The following is a 25,248-nucleotide window of genomic DNA, read 5'->3' as shown; positions in this document are numbered from 1 at the left end:
TTGATTCACTGCTTTGCATGATCTGTCCACTCGCATCTGACCCTGAACAGACATTGCTGCCACCTGAACTGTGCACACAGATAGGCTGCAGCTGCAATGTTTGCTGCGAAGAGTCATTTCTAATGCACTGTAGAACTTATAAGCTTTTCAGTCTGTCGAACCATAAAATGGAACAATTAGAACATACCTGAGACTTGTGGAGAATCTCTTTTAATGAGTGTTTGCTGTATGGTGTAAAATATTGTTGTAGACTATTTTATTTGTATTCCCTTTATGTACCTAACATGTATGGTGTAAAATATTATTGTAGCATATTTTATTTGTATTCCCTTTATCTTCATATGTAATTACTAGATTGTAAATCATTATGGTGAAGTGATATATTGTAACGTTCCGGAAATTTTGTGACGCAGACTTTTGGAACAGAATGTGTTGGCCCCTGTCGATTCTAGAAGCATGTCTTTGCTAATTCTGGAAGATGGAATGTTTGCGATTAGTGTCTGCCAATGTTCTGGAATATTGTGAAAACATCTCAACTTGATAAAGAGTTTTGATTGGTGGATCTGGGTGGCGATAGGGAAGCTCCTGTGCTCTGATTGGTCACTCGGTAATCACACCGGGGCCAGCTTTGCCTTTTTTGAGAGAGTGAGGCGAGATTTCGTGGTCTTTCGTTTTCTCGTCAGTCCAGTGATCAGACGCACGTCGGCGAATCCTCCCTCCCGGGATGGGCTACCTTGGGCTAAGCACTGTTGGTCTCAGTTCCACCTTAATTTATATTTAATGTTCGCTTGTATTTTCACATTGGAGTTTACCTTACTTGCCCAGACTCGCCACTCAATTACTTCAGATGCCTTAGCTTTTCAGCTGGGCCTGCCTTGTTGCTTTCAAGGCATTCCCCTTTCCTTTGTTTGCTAAACACGTAATTTGTAGATTAATCTAATTTCCCTCGGGGTTTGCCTCTAGTAACTCCGTGTCACTTGATCCACGCTAGTTTTTCTGCTGCCCCGCATCAGAAGTGTTTTTGGTGTGGGAGCAAGTTGAACTGGCCTCTGCGCCAAGTTTAAATATTTCTGATTTCCCCCTTTTTCCATTATGTTTCTCAGACGTCTTAGAAAGCATGTTAACTTCCATTTAAATGTTGTATTTGTATCTTGGTTTCCTCTTACCTTCAAAATTGTATTGTAGAACTTAGATTATGCTAAGGTATATTTAGTTAACCTCTTGGCTTAATAACAAAGCTCTTGGCAAAGTAAATCTAATTTGTATTTTGGAAATGGCGTAACTGGATTGTTTGGATAGATGAAGTTCGTTCGGAATTTTCTTTGTAATGTTTATTTTGGAAAATAATATCTTGAACCAAGGGATCACCATTGATTTTTCTGGAAACCCGCAGCCTTCTCATCCCAATGGCCCTGGTAGGTTTCCCAGACCCGTTCCACATTCCTTTATTATAGTCGTCACGTTGCCTAACCTTATGTTGTTTCTATTGGCGCAATTCATCTGATTTTTTGTGGTGTGCTAGGTTTTAAAGGTGCCATGTAATTTGATTTGTTTCCCCTTTTCTTAACTGTGTATCATGTAACCTTTGGAAACCGGTTACAATACTTGTAATAAAATGGACTTATTAACATATTACTATTATTTGGCATTTGCACCTGTCTGTTATATTATCTCAAGGAATTACCTACTAGGAAGATGTAGGCAGGCAGAAGGCAATGAGCTGATATTCTCATGCTCTTCTACTTCATATTTCCTATTTGATCTTCTTTGGCTTACAGTTGCTTTCTTCATGTATGAGGCCTGGTCAAAGACCTTTGAAATAACTATTTAAGTGGCTTCTTGCAGCCCAGTTAGCCTTGTCTGTACTTCCCATTTTCTATTCATACAACACTCCTGATGCTATTTCCATTTATGGAAACAGTCCTGGTTGGTAATTTGATTCATCTCGTGCAATTCTGCTTGCGATTTCTGTTTGATCTCTTAAGTTGACTGAATTCGTCATCCTTTCAGGGTGAATTTCGGTTTAGGGAATAGAAAAAAGTCGGCAAAAGTCAAATAAGGGTCCCTCACACTAGTTGCTAGATGTTCAAACCGCAGTGCATGCATATCGCTCACATCAGCATTCTTACCTGCAACGAGTGGTTGCCAACTGCATAATCCTAGAACCATAGTTATGGTACAGCTCTTTTGTATTGGTCTGTGCACATCGTGGCTGGTGACAGAAAACCATTGATCAAACACGTCTGGGGTGTTCAGCACAGAGCCTGTCAAAAGGCTGTGTAATGGGGGGTTTTGTTTTGTGTCAGCCACTGGCCCACATTCTTTAGGATATTTTCCTGTGTGGCAGATTTTCTTTATTGGTATATGCATGTCCTGGCTAGTGACAAAAATCTATTGGTTTAATACATCAGGGGATTTAGGAGAGAGCTTCTTGAAGGGATTGAGTCCTCATTCATGTCAGCTATTGACCCACATTGTTTAGGTATTTTATTCTGCAATAGTTGGTAACAAAACCCAGCTCTGTTTGTTTGAATGAAATTCCACCCAGCTGCAGGAGATTTGGAGGATAATGCACGATTAATGAGGTTAGGTTATAACAGTAAATGTACTTCTTTGAGTGAGTTGGTTGGTCTCCGGCATTCATAATACATCTCTCTTCTGTGAATAATACGAGATAAGATTTCTGCTATTTACCTTTCACTATAATGTAATTTATGCTGAGGGAACCTTATTCCACCTTTGCCAAAATGTCTGCTGGGGCTAGGTCAGGTGAAAACTTTAGGAGTTCTGTCACCACAAGTTTTTTTTCCCCCCTGACATTCTCTTTCAAACCTCTCAAAACTTTGAGATAATACCAGCAAATAACCATTGGACCCTCAGGTGCACAGTACTGCTGATGTCAAAAAAAAAAAATCAACAGAATTTTCATGGTCCACCTGATCTGACCTGCTCCATTTTCTTTGGTCTTGGTGATTCCATTTTCATTTCATTATCTTATCCATAAACCCATGTTTCATCACCAGTTAAGGTTGTCTTATGAAGTTCTCATCTTCATAAACACAACCCAAAAATTCCTGACATGCAGAAACTCAAATGTCTCTCTCATTGTCTCTCAGGAGTTGTAGAATGAGCTTTGAAATCAAATTTTTCTGTGAGAATTTCATGATCCTTTTGAGATGTTTCATTCTTCTGCTACTCCTCCAAACTGTCACACAATGATTAGAATGCACAACTTAACAAACTTGTGCAACATAAGCATTGTTATGTGATGTTGAGGGTCTTCCTCAATGTGGGTCATAGTCTGTTGACTGTCATCTGCCCTTGAAATGCTAGAACAGCTCATAACACTGCGTACGACTCATGCACTTATGGCCAAAAACTGTTTTCATCATCTAGTAAATGTAAATGTGTTCCCCAGTTGAACTAGAAGCAGATGTTGATATGTTGCACATAATATATTCAAGACATCTTGACAATCACAATATATTCACAAACTAACAGCTGCTGAGCCATAAGTAACTATTTCAGAAATATGCTACATTGGCTAGTTACTTAGGTATGGAGACTGGCATTGTTTACACTTATTTGTGCCATTCATATTTCCTGTTTGACCTCTCCTGACTCATTCATGTTCTCTTTGGGCCCAAAGTTATGTGAACTCTTGGAAGCTTTTTTAGGCCTTCCTTTACCCTCCCCTTTCTTTAGCCAATATCTGTGTTCTGGAACTTTTCCTTTTTCTTCTACATTGCTTCCTCTGTATATCAGTGTTTGAGTGTTGACCTCCAGATCCCAAGAACATAGGTTCAAATCTAGCAAAGGTGATTGGATTTTTGAAGGACAAAAAAGTCCATTTGCTGCTCCACATTATTCCGAGTTGGTACGTAATAGATCTCTGGTGACACATTTGATAACACACAAGCAGCCTAAATGGCATCAATTCAAAATACCTGTATACAGTAGTCAAGGCCATATAATTATACAACATGAGTTATTAAGAATGCCCACCTCAAATACACTGACCAGCAAAAATAGTGGAACACTTTAATTTCTTATGTATAATCATAACTTATTCCACTAAAATGTATTATTTTTCCAATATTCATTTAAATTTCACAAAAGCTAGATATTTGCCTCAAATCCCAAAACATGTTTTACAACACTCATTAACAATTTTCCTTACTTTTACATTTCTTGACATTTTTTCAGTTTTCTTTCGAGTTTTTTTTTGTCAATTGTCATTCAATTTATGGCCACACCAAAAAAAAAAAAAAAAAAACCAGCTAATGTTTGTACTGCACGTGATGAGGACACTGGTCGCTAAAAATGGGGGTTTCTTCCCCTAGCATCTGTAAGGGCCTGGAAACACTCAGCTGCACTGTTCGCAAGTTGTAAGATGGCCTCTGCTGGATTGCGTCCCACTCCTCCAGCAATGATGTTCTAAATTGTGTTAAGGGCGGTGGTGTCACATTGTCTGATGTTCCTTCCAAGTGCATCCTATACAATATGTTTAGTGGGGATTATGTCAGGGCTACATGCTGGCCAATCCAGGGTTCGAATCCCAACTTCCTGCAGATACTGCACAATACAGCCAGCTGTATGGGGGTCCAAAGCCCTAACTTCACCACCAATGAAGACGATACCTACTTAGTTTTTTTGAAATGGACTATATAGGTATTACCTGCCAGCACAGCAATGTTAAATTAGGCAAATTCAGCAGTACACTGTCTTGTTTCTGATGTTCACTCATTTCTGTGGAAGTAAAGAAATATTCCATACTGTACTCTCTCAAATGTGGCCTAATTCTAAATAGTTAACAGTACTTAAAACTCGTTTAATAATTACTGGTATTCTGCTAGCATGTTCCTCTTCCTTTGCTTTTCATTCAGTTTCTGATATTGAATGTATATTATTGAATTATTTTCTTTCAGAGTGGAGAAATATGGCCTCATGGGCATGCCGATATTACAGTTGTCTTTGAACCTGACTTGGCTATGACTCATACTGCTAAAGCATATTGTGACGTAACGGGGCGTGAGAAACGGCTTCCGTTGTTGATGACTGCTGTAGGGTTAGGACCTAAGATAGCTTTGAACATGACTTCCTTGGACACAGATTATATTTGTCTGTCTGCAACCCACTGTTATCAGGTAAGTGGAATTTAATATAAGCTTTTATGAAATCAATTATAGAATGTAACTGCAGAGAATAATATGAGGAATGTCAGAACTTGATTAACAGATTTCTTCTTCTTCTTCTTACTCCTCTTTTCCCAATTTTGTGAGGTCGACACTCTACGTGGTTTAAGTCCAGTTTTATGGCCAGATGCCATTACATGTTTGTATGTTGGTTGGTAGTGGTGTTGTGTTGTATCGTATATATATGAGGAAGTGTGTTTAGATGAACCCAAATACCCAGCCCCCAAATACCCAACCCCCAAATACCCAGCCCCCAAGTTAAAGTAATTAAGCAATGCAACTAAAATCCCAGGACCAGCCAGGATTGAACCAAGAATCCTTTGAACCAAAGTCTACTACGCTGACCATTCACCATGTTGGTTTGCTTGTATATCTAATTTAATAAAGAAGCACTGAGAGGGGCTCCTTGTTTCCCAGAGAACCTCTCTCGCTAGCTTCTTCCGCACTGCCGTTGCTGTGCCAGTGCACATCTTCCTGTGGCTCCAGAGCAGTTGCTGGTAGATTCAGGAGGAGCAGCAACAACCATCTGGTTGTCAGCAGGGAACAAGATGGTTTAATCAAGTAGATCTTTTCAGAATGTGTCTCTCTTATCTCTGCCACAGCCTGTCTGAATATGCCTGTACAGAAAAGATGTGAATATCAATGCCCAACTGGTACCCTTTGGCCTACCTGTCATATCTCCTGCTCACAAGGAATGTTCATTCAGTGATGTTTCAGCATGTCAGCAAGCTCAATGGCAGCTCTTGCACTACATCACAGCTATGGATAATATAACGAAGAGCATTATGAAAATGCTGGATGAACTCAACTCAGTTACATCAGAAATGAAGTTCCTGAGGTTCATTATCCAGAAGACTAGGATGGACAAGTTAAGTAATGAGAAAGTGAAGCAGGATGTTGAGATTAAGACATCTCTTCTGGACAGAGTTGGTACATACAGACTTAGGTGGTTCAGGCTCATGGTGAGGAGGAAGCCCACGAGAACAGCTCGAGGGCATTTGGAAAGAGAGAAAGAAAGAAAATGCCAGGTTGGAAGACCTAACCTGTTGGATGGATATGATGAACACGGGCAATGAAGCTAGGCTAATGTCACTGGATGATATCATGAAGAACAGGATATTTATAAATAGAGGAGAGTTGAAGAGGTTTATCCACATCACTTGGGAAATTGGAACTGTGAACCGATGATGATGACGATGATGATAATAATTGACATTTAGATCCATAAGTTGTGACTGTTTTGGGATAATAAAATGCCCATGAGAACCAAGATGACTCTATGTAAGTCATACTTTGTGCCCATTCTCACACACAGTCTAGAAACATGTACACTGAAAGAGAGAGAAGTTAGTAAATTGCAAGGATGTGAAATGAAGTTTCTATGAACTACCCTTCAAAAAACATTCAAGGACCTGTAAGGAACGATGGCATCAGAATGGAACTGGAAGTGGACTCGATGGAAGAGAAGCTAAGGACTTTGAGACTAACATGGTATGGACATGTAAAGCGAATGCCTGACACAAGAACATCATATGCATGACTAGAAAGAAGGGTTGAAGGAAGAAGGCCAGTGGGAAGACCTAGGAAGAGATGGTTACACCAACTGAGAGAGGATGTAAGAGAGAAGAGGAGGGAACTGGGAGTCAGTGGTGAGAGAGAAAGCATTTCTGGACAGACAACGATGGTGAAGACTCATTCAGCACCAAACCTCCTTCCACACTGGAGGGGCTCGATGATGATGATGATGATGATGATGATGATGATGATGATGATGATTAATAATTTGCAAATAATTGTGACTTGTTGTTTTCAGTCCAACATCAATTGATTTGTTATAGTGGAAGCTTTTATTTTCAGTTTTGACTTAGTTGAGGTTCTACAGTTTGTCTAAACTAATTCAGTATAAAATAAATTTAGAAAAATAGCTGAAAATACAACATTTAATAACAGATTTTACTTGAAAAATATACCATTAATTAAAAATAGAATGACAAATTCACTCTTGAAAAAACGTTACGCACACCAGAAGATTCTTCCATTCTTCACCCTATTAAATTAAATCACATATCAGTAAAGGACAACAATTGAAACTCCATTAAACCATTTTCTCCACAAGCGCCCACTATTTCATGCTTTCGTTAATGCTGTCCAGTAAAGAAATGTATTCCTCATTTATGGTCGGTCGAACGAAGATAATACAGATGTTGATTCCCATAGGGAACTTGAAATATTTGTCCTGTATGAGTAAACTATATTGGTATTATAAGTTTACTCATTTGGGACAAATATTTGAGGTTCCCTATGGGAATCAACATCTATATCATCTGATGGCCAGGCAGGAATCAATTTTTGAAAATGGCACAAAGTCTCTCATAGTGCATTGGCACTCCTGGTGGCTCCAAGTAGCCTACGCAGTGGCCTCTGCAGTATGCACTAGCCATGCGTCTTGGTGGGTGTGCTATTTACCAACTGGTGAGCTCAATTTAGTTCACTGGGACAAAACGCTGGCAACCAGGAATGAGTTAGCTGGAAAATTTTTAATGTCCAATAACAGACCAACTGTCCGGCTCCATGGCTAAATGGTTAGCGTGCTGGCCTTTGGTCACAGGGGTCCTGGGTTCGATTTCCGGCAGGGTCAGGAATTTTAACCATCGTTGGTTGATTTTGCTGGCAGGGGGGCTGGGTGTATGTGTTGTCTTCATCATCATTTCATCCTCATCACGTCGCGCAGGTCACCTACGGGTGTCAATTCAAATGACCTGCATCTGGCGAGCTGAACATGTCCTTGGACACTCCCGGCACTAAAAGCCATGTGCCATTTTTTTTTTTACCGACCAACTATATTGGTATTACAAATTTACTCATTCGGGACAGATATTAGAAGTTCTCTATGGGAATCAACATCTATATCATCTGATGGCCAGGCAGGCGTCAATTTTTGGAAATGGGACAAAGTCTCTCGTAGTGCATTGTCACTGCCGGTGGCTCCAAGTAGCCTGCACAGTGGCCTCCGCGGTATGCACTAGCCATGCGTCTTGGTGGGTGTGCTATTTATCATCTGATGAGCCAATTTAGCACACTGGGGCAAAACCCTGGCAACTAGGAATGAGTTAGCTGGAAAATTTATAATGTCCAATAATGGACCAACTATATTGGTAGTCTGAGTGAACTCACCACATTCGATCCGATTGATTCACATTCGCAATCACTACAATATTCATTACAAACATGGAAGGGGAGTCCAAAGACAGGATGAAAGCAAAACCTGAGAGGAAGCAATATGGATTACTAAATTAAGAAAGGGTGAAGATCGAAGTGTAGGATACATTTTACCAGTAACAACTGCAAAGGGTCAACATGCAAGATATGTGCCACATGAATGTTTCGCTTCCTTATTGACATCTGCATCTACTACCTCATATATGAAAGCACACGTGCATAAAGTTCGGCTGAATACAGTACGTCCATCAAATACACTACCACATGACATCAAACAAAACATTACACAGAAGTGTATCAAAATGTGTGCAACACATCTCTGTCCCTTTATGGTTGTTTCAGGAATAGGTTCCTACACCTATTTAAAAAATGAGTTATTGTTGGCACAGACCATGTACGAAGAAACATGGTTAATATTATTTCGACAACAATTTATGTATTAAATGATCACCTTTCTGATGATGATTCACTTGCATAGTGGAGAAATAACAACACAGAATATCCAAGACTTGCTGTGCTAGCAAAGAAAATATTGTCTATTCCAGCCTCCAATGTGGCAAGTGAAAGAAATTTCAGTCAGCTGGTAGATTTATGAATGACAAATCGAGCTTGGTTAACCAAGATAGAATAAATGACACTCTCTTGGTTCATTCTGTACTAGGACACACAACACAATAATGATGAATGTTTGTGATGATGTGAAGGACTATACAAGTTAATGTTCCAGGTCTACTAATGTAACAAGTTGACCTCACAGTGTTTATAGTAAGTATGTAATTATGTTACTTCAGTGCTTTTTCATTAAGATATTTGCTTGGTGTCCAACATTTTATAGTCAATCCCTCTCCTTTCCTCTCTCCTTTGTTTGTTCATCATAACTTCATTGATACTGTCAGTAAGCACATCAGCTGCTTTTCCTCAGACCATGTGCTGCTAGCCAATCCCCTCAAAGTCTCTGAGATACACTCGACTGTATGAGGTTCGAATGAGCGTGAGCAAACGAACTGCACTGCATTAAGTCCTCTCCTAATTACTTCATTTCTCACTTTCTCTAGTCTTGTACAACCTGTGACAATATACTTCAGTGAATGAAGTCAGAACAGTCGATCCGGCAACACTGGCGACACGCAAAGCTGCACCTGTGTAGCAACAGGTTTTGACCACCTGCTCCCAACGTTGTTCAGTTGAGCTTCATGTGTAAGAGTCGTGTAAGACCTGTTTGACACAGTGCGTATTTAGTGCGTTGGTTCTGAACTGTGAACAGGAACATGAATAACCAAAAGATAAATGTACAGTTTTGTTTTAAGCTTGACAAGACACCGAAAGAAACGCATGCGATGCTGGTATGTGTTTATGAAGGTCCAGCACTGTCCTTGAAATGTGTGTATGAGTGGTTCCCCTGTTTTTGAGGAGGCTGCGAAAGTGTTTCTGACAACCCCCGTAGCAGAAGACCGGCGACCACCGTCAGTGATGAAAATATTGAGAAGGCAAGGACATTAATCACGAACGATTGGCGATTAACTGTGCGCATGTTAGCAAATGAACTGCAGTTTAACTGTGAATCCGTGCGACAAATCGTTAACCAGAAGGTAGGGAAGAGGAGAATGTGTTCTCATCTTGTGCCACATCACTTGACTGATGATCAGAAGCAGGCACGTTTAGAGGCTTCATGGGATTTTGTCGAAACAATGGATGCGACACCAGATTTCTTGAACTGTATCGTCACTGAGGATGAAACCTGGTGTCTCAGGTACGACCCTGAAATGAAACAACAAAGCATAGAATGGCGTTCTCCGGGATCCCCTAGTCAGAAAAAGGTCAGCGCCGAAAAGTCGCGCATCGAAACTATGCTCATCACCATTTTTTATAGCGAAGGCATTATCCACAAGGAATTTCTACCCGATTGAATGACGCTGAATGCTGCACAGTACATTGAAATTTGGACCTGTTTCATGATATGTCTACGCAGGATTTCACCCCAGTACACACAACAAGGTTCATGGTTTTTTGTCCATGACAACGCTCGCCCACACACAGTGAATATCATCAAACAGTTCATGGCAAAAAAAGGGGGGGGGGTGCAACTTGAACATCCCCCTTACTTGCTAGATCTCAATCCTCCAGACTTCTTCCTATTCCCACGACTCAAAATCGCTTTGAAAGGAAAGAGATTTGATGATATTCCTGACATCCAACGAAACTTGACAAGGCTTTTTTTTTTTTTTTTTTTTGCTAGGGGCTTTACGTCGCACCGACACAGATAGGTCTTATGGCGACGATGGGATAGGAAAGGCCTAGGAGTTGGAAGGAAGCGGCCGTGGCCTTAATTAAGGTACAGCCCCAGCATTTGCCTGGCGTGAAAATGGGAAACCACGGAAAACCATCTTCAGGGCTGCCGATAGTGGGATTCGAACCTACTATCTCCCGGATGCAAGCTCACAGCCGCGCGCCTCTACGCGCGACAAGGCTTTTGAACACCATCCCAAAGGAAGCCTCCTTGCAAAGTTTCCAGGACATGTTTCGCTGATCTCAGCTAGTTATGGGAGGGGACTATTTTGAAGGACAGAAAGGTACTGTCGTGCGTTGTTCATCTATGTTGATAGTACAGGACTATTCACCGAATTTTGTCATAGGTTGTATGTACACTTGTCTGTCTCAGCATTAGCATTTCTGCCACATCCAGTTTTTTCCATCCATATCAGTGACCTGAAAGCAGCTTTTTTCAGGTCTAGTCAAAGTTGTTACTTCCGGTCTGTAAATTAGAATTGTTATGTGATTTTCCTGTTCTATATTGCACTTCTCTCGAAGACATAGACTCTTCATTTTTCTATGTGACAGTTCTGGTACTATGTAGAAAGACATAAACTAGGTAAATTGTAGGGCAATGATGATTACCCTGTAACCTTGGTAAGAAATGATGATTGCCCCCAACAGAGCCAACAATGTTAACACAAGAAACACCCTACCGGCCATTTTACTTGTGAGCATATTTTATTGCTGAATGCATTACACGTATTTTATTTTAACTTGCTTATTTTTAACAACTTTAATGAACTACAGCAAATATAGTTCTGTCAAAAAATCAAATATATCTTATATTTGGAGAGAGATATTAAATATTTTTACCTTGAATTACTGTCACTAGTCATTATGACCAGTACATATTTTGAGAGTTAAATGTCTCTAAATTTAGCTGTGCTACCCTGGAAAACATGACAATAGTAACAGTGTGTTAGTTCCGTGCCATTTTTCCCTAGCTTGATACAGTGAGTATTTATGCCACCTGTATATTATTTCCTTATTGCAGCTGTCTTCTTTCATTTTTATTGATTGTTGTACAGTGTGTAGAAGAGTATTTTACAGGGAGCTAAATATAAAATTATAATCTGCTGTTTTGTGAAATTCAGCTTTCAACATTACTATGGCCTATCAGCGTTTTTGATCAGATTGGGAGTTACTACGTTATATACCATCTATGGCAGATATAAAATCTGAGGGAGAAGATATTTACAATGATGTAGATGATGTTGATTATGCATCGTCCATATCCCATCTAAACAAATCATCTGAGTCAGAGGATGATGAATGTAATGAGAGAGAGATATAGCATGGGCAGAACAGCGGTAGTTATATCCTTCCATAGCAGGTTCGAATGAAATTCTATAGGAAGTTCCTGTCTAGGCTTGGAGTCAGCAATCCAGGCTTGAGATACTGAAAGTATATTCTTCCTGTTACTGAAATGAGAAATTCAAGATGATGATTGTTTAAAATAACTTCATATACTAGTGGATCTGTAGACACTATACTATAATTCATTATTTAGACATTTAACCTTAGAATTGAAGGGAACCACCACTTGTCAGAATGACTGGTATGGTCCTTATGAATAGACAAGTAATGCTGATGCTTCTAGTTGATGGTTTAGCCTTCATTACTGATGTCAGCCAAATTTGTTACTTCCATCAATCTGTCTTAGTCTTATCTTTGGATTTGACAATGCAAAAATAATTGAAGTAACACCATTTCTTATGTACAAGACCCTGTGATGAGGTGTGAAAACAAAATCAGTTCTGTGGTTGCCACACATTTCATTCCTGCACAACCTCGCTTAGTCTCATATTCTTATGTGATGTGTGAATGAGATAGTGTACTGAATCTAGAGAATTTAATATCTCTCCCCCGTAAGCTGAGATCTAAGATATGATTTAGAGAAATAATATGCATTTTAACTGTCAAAGAAGAAAACCACATTTATGCTCTTTAAGTCTTTAGGCTTTTTTAATCGTGAAATTACCAGCGTTTCACCCCAGTGTAGCAGTCAGCTCATCAGTTGTAATGCTACACCTTTCCAGGACGCTGGCGCTAGTGTGCCATTGAAACACCATTGCAAGCCTCCTATGTAGGACAGTGCAGTGACGGTGCACTAGGGGAAGCATGAGCCTCCACTTGTATAAATGCCTGCCTTTGGCCTATATCAAAAAATAAGTTTCCTAGAAGGAAACCATAATTTAATTCCAATGATTGCAAATGTTAAAAACATTTAAGCTTTTTAAGTCTTTAGGCTTTTTCAATCATGAAATTACCAGTGTTTCACCCCAGTGTAGCAATGGGCTCATCAGTTGGAATGCTATACCTTTCCAAGACGCTGGCACTAGTGCACCATTGAGACACCACTGCAAGCCTCCTATTAACTGTCAAAGATTATTTTGTAGATTGGGAAAGAGCTGTACTAGGATGACTTTGAAATCACACATTGATTTCAGAACAATGTTGTAGTGTCATCTGTAACTAGATTAAATGTTCTTATTATATTGCCCATATTAAAAAAAAAAAAAAAAAAATCTCAATCCAGATGTCTTCTGGTACAGAAACACATGCATATCTCCTCATGAAGCTTGCACTTAACACTAGAACCACCTGAATATATTACATACCTGGAATCACCAATGCGGGCATTTTGACCGCTATTGAAATTATTATATTTTTGTTCTCGATACGCACGTTTACTCATTATTATTGTTTTTTCCGTTTTTGTATATTGCTTTATGAGTTTCAATATTTATTTATCAATAAAAAGACGCCACACACTCGTTACACATCAGTAACATGCTGCTTTGAATATGGAGTAAGTCTTGGATTTTCTTTTAAGGGGGTATGGTGAGCAATCCAACTAGGTGTCATCTTCCCAGTCTGCTATAGCCCACTCCCTGATGCCATCAGTACCTAACGGTGCATGGGAGGCTTTTACTTTGGTTGTCGCATCCCCTGTTTATTTATTTATTGTATAGCATATTTATATATACAGAAACAAGAAAGCAGGTACATTATATTTTAATGTCCAAAGATGTTATCCATTCTAGAGCCTCTGTGTTGGCCTCTAGAAAATTAAACCAATCTCCAGGGTAGGCTCTTCTGCTACACTCCTTTACAATGTGTTTGATGGTTTGAAAAGGAGCACCACAATCACACTCGGGGGATTGTATCTTTCCCCATTTATACAGGGACGCAGCACAGACACCATGACCACATCGAATCCTATTAAGGATGGTCCAAGTTCTTCTTGGGAGATCAGACCTTGAATTAGGTGGGAAGAAAGGCCATAGATGTTCACCTGTTTTTGAGATCCAATCTTCCTTCCATTGGGCATAGGGGTTGAAATTGTCTTCTGTGAGCTTCTGAGCAAACTTAACTGGCGGATATCTAGATTTCAACCGGTTCCTCTGAAGGTCAGGAATATTGGAGTGGATGGGCAAGTCAGGGTTCTCATTTATCTTGGAGTATTCTCTCAACAGTGCTTGTGCTCTACGGAATGAAGGAGGCGTGATGTTGCTCAAGACAGGAAGCCAGTGGGTAGGAGTTGATCTTATTACACCTGAAATAATCCTCATTGTGTTGTTGAGTTGAGTGTCCACAAGTTTCACATGGCAGCTGTTGATCCACACAGGAGCACAATATTCTGCTGCAGAGAAAACTAAACCAAGGGCAGAACATCCCAAGGTAATTGCAGAAGCACCCCAGGTTGTACCACACAACTTCTGCAGAATGTTGTTACAACTCCTAATCTTTGCTGCTGTATTTACTAGATGTTGCCTGAAGGAGAGTGTCCGATCTAATGTTATACGTAAGTACTTTGGGTAATTATTGTGTCTGAGGACCTTACCATTAAAAGACACTTGGAGAGTACAGTTTGCCATTTTGTTATTTAGATGAAAGCAGGACACCTCAGTTTTGCTGGTGTTTGGTTGGAGTCTCCATTTCTGAAAATAGTCACTGGAAAGGTCATCAGTTAAAATGTTCTCCATTTCTTTCAGGTTACTATGACTTGTAGCTAAAGCTATATCATTAGCATAGCAAAATTTTCTAGATTTCGTTGGTGGCAAATCTGATACATACAGATTGAACAGGAGAGGAGCCAAGAATGATCCTTGAGGGAGACCCAATGGTACCATGTTTTACAGGTTACTGTTTCTATGGCTGTAATAGAATAATTGAAAACTCTTCAGTACTCAGCCTATGTGAGGCATCATTATAATTTGAATATGGTATAAATGAAAGAATTTCACCAAACTTGTTATGCTGATAGTTATAATAATACTAGTATCAACTTACCTTCAGCCTGAACTATCCGGTTTTCAGCATGATCTGAATCACTGCTTTCCGAGTTATCACTTGACTGGTAGCAATCTTCGTATGTATTTTCTCTTTTTAGTTCCTTTATATCTGGAGCATGAACCAAACAACCAGAAAGGACAAGATCAGAAATGAAGTGAATAGGAAAGTAGCTGGTATTGAGGTTCCTATTATCAGTGTCATAAAGAAATGCAGACTTCAGTGTTTGGGCACGTAATGAGAATGAACAGGGAAAGACCTGCCAGAAAATATTTCGACCTTAATCTCATAGGAAGAAAACCACAGGGAAGACCAAGAAAACATTGGATAGAGACTGTAAGATCAGATGTGGAGGAGAGAGGATACAAATGGGAGGATGTACTGGATCGGAAGATGTATGAAGACAGAAGGAGATGGCGAGCGCTTGTACACCACACCCGGGAAACTGGAGTTGGGAAATGATGATGATGATATCTGGAGCACATTCTACATTAGACATATCTTCAGGAATCTGATGGTTTATGAGACATGTTTACTGTACCGTGACAAGCTGACGAACGATAACACCACCGGAGACGCAGCAGAAATAATGCTCGTACAATTCATAATATATTCAAGTTCCATTGTTGTGTTTTTGAAAATTACCTTTGTTGATAGGATAATTATAAGTAGATGATTGTATCTAAATGAGAGTTATGTGTTATAATACATTTTATTATGATAATTAATACAGCGGTAAAAACGACTGCTGCGGTGGTAGTAGGTATACCCGTTAATAACGCCCCATCCATTGATGCAAAATTAATTATATTTAATATGGATTTTCCTGACCATTAATCAAGAAAAGTTACTGCAGCTCTCAATATCCTACAATAAAAACTGTAGTCAAAATTTAGTTTGGAAAATGTGAAGCGGTCATTTTGACCGCTCCGGCGGTTCTAGTGTTAATGTACCTACCAACATAGCTCAATAGCATTATAAGATGATGTATCATACTGCAATTGATTCATTATTTATTTATTGATTTATCATATTGGCTTTTTGTCCTGGGAGTATCTGAGAACATGTTTGGTCTGCCTGGTGCAGGTCATTCTACTTGACATTCATAGGCAACATGTACTTCTGGATGAGACATGATAATAGTTGAGGTAGGCAGAGGCTGGAACCCAGTGTCAGCACATAGCCTACTCCTGTCGAATAACAAGTGGGTCTGCTTAAGACTTAACCTCCCCAACTGATGGACGAATCACCATCAACAGCGTCTCATTCCATACAAACACTGCAGAGAGGTTTGGAACTGAATCTAGGCTTTTGGCATGCAATCTAGTGATTATAAGTTGTATACTACCACCTCTTCTCCCCTACTAGCCAACATTCTGATGGTGAACATTTTTTCCACTAATGGGACTCAAACTAGTTTAACACTGTGCCAGACCATATAGATTTGGTGCCTTAATGATCGTGGACACCAGGTGAGCACTATACTTGATTATACCTTGTAACTGATGGAAAATGTTTTAATTTTTTTCAGGTGGTGGCAAAAAATATTGGCTTAATTCCAGGAACTATCCATTATATTCCAAGTGAAGTGAGGTGTGGTGGTACCATTTCCTGTTCCCCTGAAACTCATCATTTAAACCCAGAAGAACTGGGAACATTTATCCTGACTTTTTCAACTAGTGTTCATGGAAAATTTAAAGAGGATATTCTATTTACCATAATAGAATCATCAGAGATAATTGAACTTCATTTTTTGTAAGTCTGCTTTCTTCCTTTGTTTTAGATAATTATTCTGTATCAAGTTTAAGACTGTTTTTCTTTAGTCTGAGGGTTAGTAACATTGATGTTTAGCCCCTTAAAACAGCAATAATAATAATAATAATAATAATACAGGCCAATGCGATGGAGAAATCAGCTTACGAGCAGAGAAGACAAAAGATGACCAGAGCATTCTGGAAGACTGGGAACATCTACAATAAATCATGTCTATCACGTAACACCAAAGCGAGACGTTAAATACAGTCATCAAACCTGAAACCCTGTACGCATCTGAAACATTGGTCTTAAATCGAAAAGGTGAACTAGGAAACATAGGAAACTAGAGAGAAGAATTGTCAGAAAAATTCTAGTACCCAATAAGGCACAAGAAGGATATCGGTTGCGAAGTAGACAGGAGATTGAGCAGATATCCAACATAGTACACGACATGATGAAACGTTGACTGAAATTCTATGATCACATCAAGAGAATGCTGAACAGCCAACTGACTAAACAGATCTTGGAATACACCAAAAGCATAAAGAACATGAAGTGGATCACCAAAGTTAGAGAAGACTTGAAGGATGCTGGCATCTCAGACTTGGTCATACACGACAGACGGATATTCAGACAAAAAGTGCATAAGTGGAAAGTGGGTTGGGAGGTCAAGAAATTGAAGACTAGAATAACTTGGTCTGAAGAAAGGATGAAAGCACACAGTGAGAAGATGAAAGAAGTGTGGCACCTTAGGAAATCTCACATCAAGTAGATGCTTTACATGGTCCATTAGTGGCCTATACAAATAAATGAATGATAAGAATAATAATAATATTGTCTGGCTTAATTATGCTTTGCCTTTTGTCCTGTTTCATTACGTACCTAATAACTTTGAAAAATCCAAGTAATAATAATTACTGGAAGAACAGGAAAATAGGGACACCATGGCTTACAGAAGTGAAGAAAGACATACAAGAACTGGAAGTAACTGAAAACGACATCAGAAACCAAGCACCTCTCAGTAGAATAAGCAAACAAAAAGGGTTTCAGGACAGACCACCGCGTAAGAAAATGGACCTTCTGGGCAAAGAAAAGACGGAAGAAACATATCCAGAAAATGCACGAGTATTGGGCAAACATCAAGTCCCTCTCTAAGCAGAAAAGTTGAACATCATGTTCCACAGGTGGTCCAATCGAAAGAATAATTATGTCTCAAAACCGGTCTCAAGCCTGCAATCACAGAAATGAAACAGGAAAAATTTAAGAATTCCTCATCCAGTGTAAACTGACTGCTTAAGTGATCTGTAAAGCAAAATGTGCTTATGAAAAGGCTAAGCATGAGATCATGAAGAAATCTTCGGGAGGAACAACTCTTGTGATTTTTTACCATTCTTTCAAATCTGAACTTGCCAGGTATCAAGCCCCTTTGCTATGTTTCCAGGATGAGAACAGGAATTTTATTCTGAATAATTTTGATAATTGTGAACGATTAGCTCAGTATTTTGAATCCTTACTCAACTGCCCTCGTCCAGCATCAAGGATTATAATTCTGGCCCATCCTTTATTTCAACTGATTCTCTTCCTTCTGTTCAAGAAGAAATCACCAAAATCACGGCATCTCTTCTCAACAACAAGACATCAGGCAAGGACTCCATAGTTGACAAACTTCTGAAAATTGCTGGTCCCAATTTTATTGCCAGAATGGGAGAACTCTCATGATACATAAAAATCAGAAACCATACCTAACAAGTGGCAATTTGCTCCTATACATCCTCTCCATATAAAAAAGCAATAGTGCAGATCTGAACAACTACAGAGGCATATCTAGTCATTCAATTACCTATAAAATCCTGTCATAGCACTTCAAAGTCACATTGAACCTATTGTTGATCCACAGATTGGCTTCTGTAAGACTTGCTCATGCAGTGAGCAGATCTTTCCACAAAGAACAACTGGAAACATTTTTTCTGACTTTTTCAAGTAGTGTTCAGGGTAAATTTAAAGAATCATATCTCTTCATGCCAAACCACTTGTAATGACTTTTGTTCATTTCAAGAAGGCCTGTGACTCAATCAACCGATTCAGTCCTTGATATCTTCAAGGAAATGGGCATGGACCACAAGACCCATTCCATCATCAAACTAACTCTGACCAACACCTTTACACAAGTGAAGTTTGTAACCCCCACTTTTACAAAAGAGAGCACATAATATAAGGTACATATAAAACAAGTTATGATTTAATAGTCCAAAATCACAATCCTGAAAGAATAAGATCAGCCGATGATACACCCGGAAAAACATTTTAAATTTCATGGCAACGCAGGATAACCAACATGACAACTAGAGAAAGGATGTATGGGAAGCAGGCCGGGAAACCCTACAGAGGACGAGATCTTACGTGACGTTGTAGGGAAAGAAACGTGAGAACATGAACCCTTTTGTCTGACTTTACTCAATATATAGAATTTAAACAAGGTATAAAGAACACCAACATCGTCTGGCCATGCTTGCCATGCTACGGTAACCGAGTAGACCGTACAGCCAGGGACTCGACGCCGAGTGTTGGGCGTCGGAAAATAACCTGACTCCCCACAAGAGCCAACGGCTTCGGGCGGATGAGCTCTTGTGGGAGGGTAATGGGCCCTCAGCAGAGGAAATGCTGCTGAAATACCATTGAGCTGCAGCGTCTGTACCCCAGAGGGGCGGCTGCAAAAGGCGTCTGTTCTCCAGGTTAGGGGCGGCCTAATTATATGCTGGCAGTAGCTATAAAATGCCCTCAACGACAGACGAAGCGACCCGTCGGTTGAGGAATCATTTGTCGCATCTATGGCTACGTCTCTTCTAAATTCGGAACATACTAGGGCGTCCCCTCAAAGCGACGCGCGCCACTTACGCCCGAGTGACGTGATAAATGAGCAAGGGTTACCTACTCATGGACGGGGTAGGCTAAAGAAGCTAGTTCAACCCAAACAACTACTGAGATTTGCTACTCTCAATATTGGTACGTTGACAGGCCGACATCGTGAACTAGCAGAAATGCTTAAAAACAGACGTGTCAACATTGCCTGCATCCAGGAAACCAAGTGGAAAGGTTCAAAGGCAAAAGAAATCGGAGATGGCTACAAACTCATCTATCATGGTACCAGTACACGAAATGGTGTAGCAATAGTCGTCGACCAGAACTACTGCAACAATGTCACCAGTGTCAACAGGGTGTCAGATAGGCTTATGTCTATCAAGATTGACTCAACTTCCATCACTGCCCACATTGTATCTTGCTATGCACCTCAAACTGGATGCACTGAGGATGAGAAGGATGAATTTTGGAACAGTCTGGATGCCCTCCTTCGAGCAATTCCCCAGGATGAGTCCATTATTCTTGGAGGAGATTTAAATGGACATGTCGGGTCTCACAAAGAAGGATATATGCGATGCCATGGAGGACATGGGTTTGGTGTGCGAAACGATGACGGATGTCGGATACTCGATTGCGCAGAGGCTCATGATCTGATTGTTACCAACACATATTTTAAAAAGAGGCCAACACATCTGGCTACTTATACAAGCGGTGGTCATGCTACTCAGATTGATTATTGGCTAATCCGTAAACAAGATTTTAAGCTGGTAACGGACACTAAAGTAATTCCGTATGACAGCATTGCCCCTCAACACCGATTGCTTGTCCTCGATATTCGTAGCAATGTTACACAACCCAAACCTAAACCTAAGACTGGGCCTGACCGAATTAAGTGGTGGCGGATGAATGCCCAACGAAACGAGTTGATGACAGCCTTGGCAAACTTCTCCGTGAAGTCCGATCAATCGGTTCAAGACATGTGGAAAGATGCTGTGGAACAAATACATCAGGCGGCGACAAAAACGTTGGGAAAAACCATACCCGGACGAAAATATATTGATAAACAAACCTGGTGGTGGACAGACGAAGTCAAGCAAGCAATCAAGGAGAAAAAGATAGCCTACAAGACTTGGTGGAACTCACGTCTTGATACTGATCTTCAGCAATATCGCGACCTGAAATCTGCAGCAAAAAGAGCTGTAGCTGCAGCAAAGGACCATTATTACCAGTCACTATACGACCAGCTTGACACACCATCAGGAGAAAACAATATATATCGTCTTGCTAAGTCCCGTCACCGTTCAACTCAGGACATTGGACACGTAATGCACATCAAGGGAGCCGAAGCCAAACTGCTACGAGATCAACAATCCATTCTCCAGCGTTGGGCAGGTTACTTTAATAACATCAGCAACAAAGAATTTACGCATCCACCAATTTCTAGTCCTGATCCTATCGTAGGCCCTGTTCCCTCAATTACATCCGAGGAAGTAATGCTTGCCATTAGCAAAATGAAAAATGGAAAAGCAACTGGTCCAGATGACTTACCAGCGGAAATCTGGAAAATGCTCGGAAAGCCTGCTTCAGAGTTCCTTGTCTCACTCTTCAACCGAATCATCACCGAGAAACAGCTTCCACACACATGGACAACTAGCACAACAGTTCCAATCTGGAAGGGAAAAGGAGATGTGAGTGATTGCTCGACCTATCGCCCTATACGACTCCTCTGTCATACTTTCAAGATCTTTGAACGTGTACTTGACAGCAGACTCAGATGTATTGTCTCTGTAACACCAAACCAGTGTGGATTTATTAAGGGATGCAGTACCATCGATGCAATCCATGCCACACGCCTCTTGATGGAAAAGCACAGAGAGAGACAGAAGAGTGTACACATGGCATTTCTAGACCTAGAAAAGGCTAATGACCGTATCCCACACGAACTTATTTGGCGAGCTCTTCGCTGTCATGGCGTCCCTGAAGAGTATGTAAGCTGGGTGCAACTTCTGTATCGCAATTCCACTAGTGTTGTCCGGAGTCCTGCTGGAATCTCTCCGCCTTTCGATATCACTGTGGGTGTTCATCAAGGTTCTGCCCTTTCACCATTGCTATTCATCCTCTGCATGGATACGGCAACAGCTGACATACAGACTTCACATCCCTGGACCCTTCTTTATGCTGATGATGTGGTACTTGCACAAGAAACCCGTCCTGAACTCCAGCATCAGGTTCAAACGTGGAAGGACAGACTGGCTGAAAATGGACTGCACCTCAATCCAGAAGACAGAATACCTGGAATGTGGCCCCCAAACCAGAGGTACCATAAGTATCAGTGAAGAAGACCTGCAGAAGACCATGCAATTTAAGTACTTAGGATCCGTCGTCACCTCAAACTGTGACACCACTCCTGATACTCGGATGAGGGTAAATGCAGCTTGGCTCAAGTGGAGACAGGTCACTGGAGTCCTCTGTGATAAAAAGATGCCTCAATATCTAAAGGCAAAAGTTTATAAGAGTGTGGTACGGCCAGCAGCGATCTATGGGACTGAATGTCGCCCCATGACGAAACAACAGGAGCAAATGTTGACAACCATGGAGATGAAGTTGCTTCGATGGTCCATGGGGCTGACCCGATGTGACCACATAAGGAACACGGACGTCCGGCAAAGGTTTGGTGTCGCGCCCATCATAGACAAAGTGAGGGAAGCCCGTCTCCGCTGGTACGGCCACGTCATGAGAAAACAGGACGACTCAGTTGCCAAAACAGCGCTCCACATCAACCCAGAGGGGACAAGACCACGAGGAAGACCGGCAAAGAGATGGACTGACAACATCAGGGCAGACATGCACAGTGTTGGCTTAACACCAGAAGATGTCAACGACAGACAGAAATGGAGGAGATGTAGCAAAGCAGCAGACCCTGCAAGTCGGGATTAATGCTAAGAAAGAGAGAGAGAGATAAAGAACACCAATTTAAAGGATAACATCATCAATTAAGAAAAAGGTTAAACCGAACCACGAGGTTCCTATCGCTGGTTCTTCAGAAAAGTAAATATTTACACAAAATTACAATTACATTTAAATAGGTGAGCATAAGTTCAACGTTGAAATTTACAAGGAAAATTTAACGGGGAATATGACATAATTACAAACATCTTACAAGGCAATCTAAAAATGTTACAAGGGAAGAAAACAATGGAAATTAAATTTAGCACAGAGGCCTATAGAGGGCCAGTCCTCTCCTAATACACATCAGTGAGGGACGCATAGCTCAACAGGTGTACACTAAATTGACGCGGAATTACTGGAGGCAACTCGGAAGAAAAAAATTAAAGTTTACATTTGCACAAAAGGTTAATAAAAGGAATTGCCTCCAAAACAAAGGATATGCCTATCTGACGAACTAAGGCATTACAAAATCAAAACGGTGAAAATCAGGGTCTAAGGTAAACTCCGAACGAATGAATTTACATTTTAATTTAACACTTGAGAAAAGAAAACATGCTTACCCCGGGATGGCTGGAGCCGCTGAGCGGACCACCTTACAAGGTGCATCCAATCGTTAAGACGTACAAAGACCAAAGACTACTGTCATCTGGAATTAAATCTTGAAGAAGAGGATGTTTTAAATGAAAGTAAGCATAATACAGAAACTGAGCGAGAGTGTGAAAGCGAAGATTTAGCCAGTGAAAGGGAGATGATGATTTACCTCTACTTCAGAGGATGGTTCTGTGTGGAAGAAATATCCCCCACCACAAATTGTTAGAACGGGGGCCACAAATATTGTCATCACACGTCTGCCAACGGTGAAAAACGCAGCTAAGGTGGCAGAAACACCCATTGATGCCTGGTCATGTATGATAGATGATTATATTCTTGACACCATTGTTATATGCACCAATATCTACAGTACATAAACTCTGTCAGCGGAAAGTACGGACGAGTTCGAGATAAAAATCTCACTAACAGAGATGAATTAAAAGCCTTGCTGGGACTGCTCTATTTTAATAATACTTTTTTAATGGTAATACCATTTTACATAACAGTAGAGAAGAATAAACAAAACAAAACACACTAAAAAGAAAGTTCAATGGAGTATAAGTAGAAAAATATGTACAGATATATATACAGGTTATATTACAAGTACAGGAAAGTAATAATTCTGGAGATTATGTAAGTGATTTCTCAATTTTGACAATGAGCAGTTAAATACATCAATATCCACTTTGTTTAGAGATCTTGACATTCGTTCAATTGGCCCATTGAATGCGTAGTAGACAATGTATTCTTGAACCTTGTGCATCTGTCTGGTACATGTACGTTAATTTTTGCAAGGAGTTGTGGACAATTCACCAAGGAATGAAGCAATTTAAAAATGAAGAGTGTATCCAATAATTCACGGCGTTGTGACAGGCTATGTAGATTTAAGGACTGTTGTAAGGATGTATAATCAACGTTATCATATAAGAATCCTGCTCTAAATGAATATAAACAAAGAAATTTATGTTGTACTGAATCTAATCTATGGATAGAGGTCTGATGAGAAGGGTTCCAAACAGGTGTACAATATTCTAGTATAGGGCGTACCATAGACACATACAGCAGTCGATAGGTAGCCAAGTTTGAGAATTCTCTAGAATATCTAGTAATGCAACCCAATCTTTGAAATGCTTTCTTACAAATATTTTCAATATGTTCATTAAATGATAGGTTATAACTGAATAAAACACCAAGGTCATTAACTTGTGAAACAGGAGTTAGAATGTTGTTATTACTAAATTTGTACTGAAATGATATTTTCTTCTTGTTTTTAAAAAACGATATTATTTTACATTTCTCATGATTAAGTTTCAACCCATTTTGAATACAGTACTTTTCGAGATGATGTAAGTCTTCTTGAAGTTTTAAACAATCAAGTGGACAATTAATTTTCATAAAATTTTTTTGCATCGTCAGCAAACAAAAGCAATTCAGAATTCTTAAGTATATTTTTAATGTCATTTATGTAGAGAGTAAAAAGTAAGGGCGCAAGGTGAGACCCTTGAGGAACTCCACTGGTAACAATACTAGGCACAGAAAAAATGATTCCTTTTAACAATCTGCAGGCGATTTTTAAGATACAATTCAAACCATGAGAGGAGAGGCCCATTAATTCCGTAGCCTGTTAGTTTTTGCAGCAAGATATTGTGGTCGACAGTGTCAAAAGCTTTTGAGAAGTCTGTATAAATCAGTCCACTTGGGATTGGTTCTCTATTGCATCCAAGAGGAACTGATAGAATAAAAGAAGAATGCTACAGGTTGACCGTCCTGAAAAGAATCCATGTTACTCATCAATGATGATGTTTCTAAAGAGAGGTGTGATTTTGTCAAGAATTATTGAGTCAAAAATTTTGGAAATATGAGAAGAGATTATAACTGGTCTATATTGTTTTATATCAGTTTTATCACCATTTTTGAAAACTGGAATAACAAATCCTTTCTTCCATTCCGCTGGAAAAACACCTTGGTTTAATGATAAGTTGAACAGATAAAAGAGTGCTTCACATAAAATAAAAGCAGTACTTGAGCAGGTAAGTTGAAACACCATCAGGTCCTACAGTTTTCTTTAATT

The 25,248-nt window shown here is 40.0% G+C and overlaps 1 protein-coding gene across 1 annotated transcript in view; it reads left to right on the top strand.

Moving 5' to 3' along the window:
- Nucleotides 1-25,248, top strand: part of LOC136877681 (hydrocephalus-inducing protein homolog) — a 161,145-nt gene that overhangs the window by 50,218 nt on the left and 85,679 nt on the right. The window contains exons 4-5 of the mRNA XM_067151893.2: nucleotides 4,929-5,147; nucleotides 16,555-16,778. Coding sequence (XP_067007994.2) covers nucleotides 4,929-5,147; nucleotides 16,555-16,778 — 443 coding nt within the window. The remainder of the gene's footprint in view (nucleotides 1-4,928; nucleotides 5,148-16,554; nucleotides 16,779-25,248) is intronic.

This window comes from Anabrus simplex, chromosome 7 (assembly GCF_040414725.1).
Source record: "Anabrus simplex isolate iqAnaSimp1 chromosome 7, ASM4041472v1, whole genome shotgun sequence".
Classification (NCBI taxonomy): Eukaryota; Metazoa; Arthropoda; class Insecta; order Orthoptera; family Tettigoniidae; genus Anabrus; species Anabrus simplex.
The sequence above is the reverse complement of the archived record's forward strand: the minus strand, read 5'-3'. Positions and strand labels throughout refer to the sequence as shown.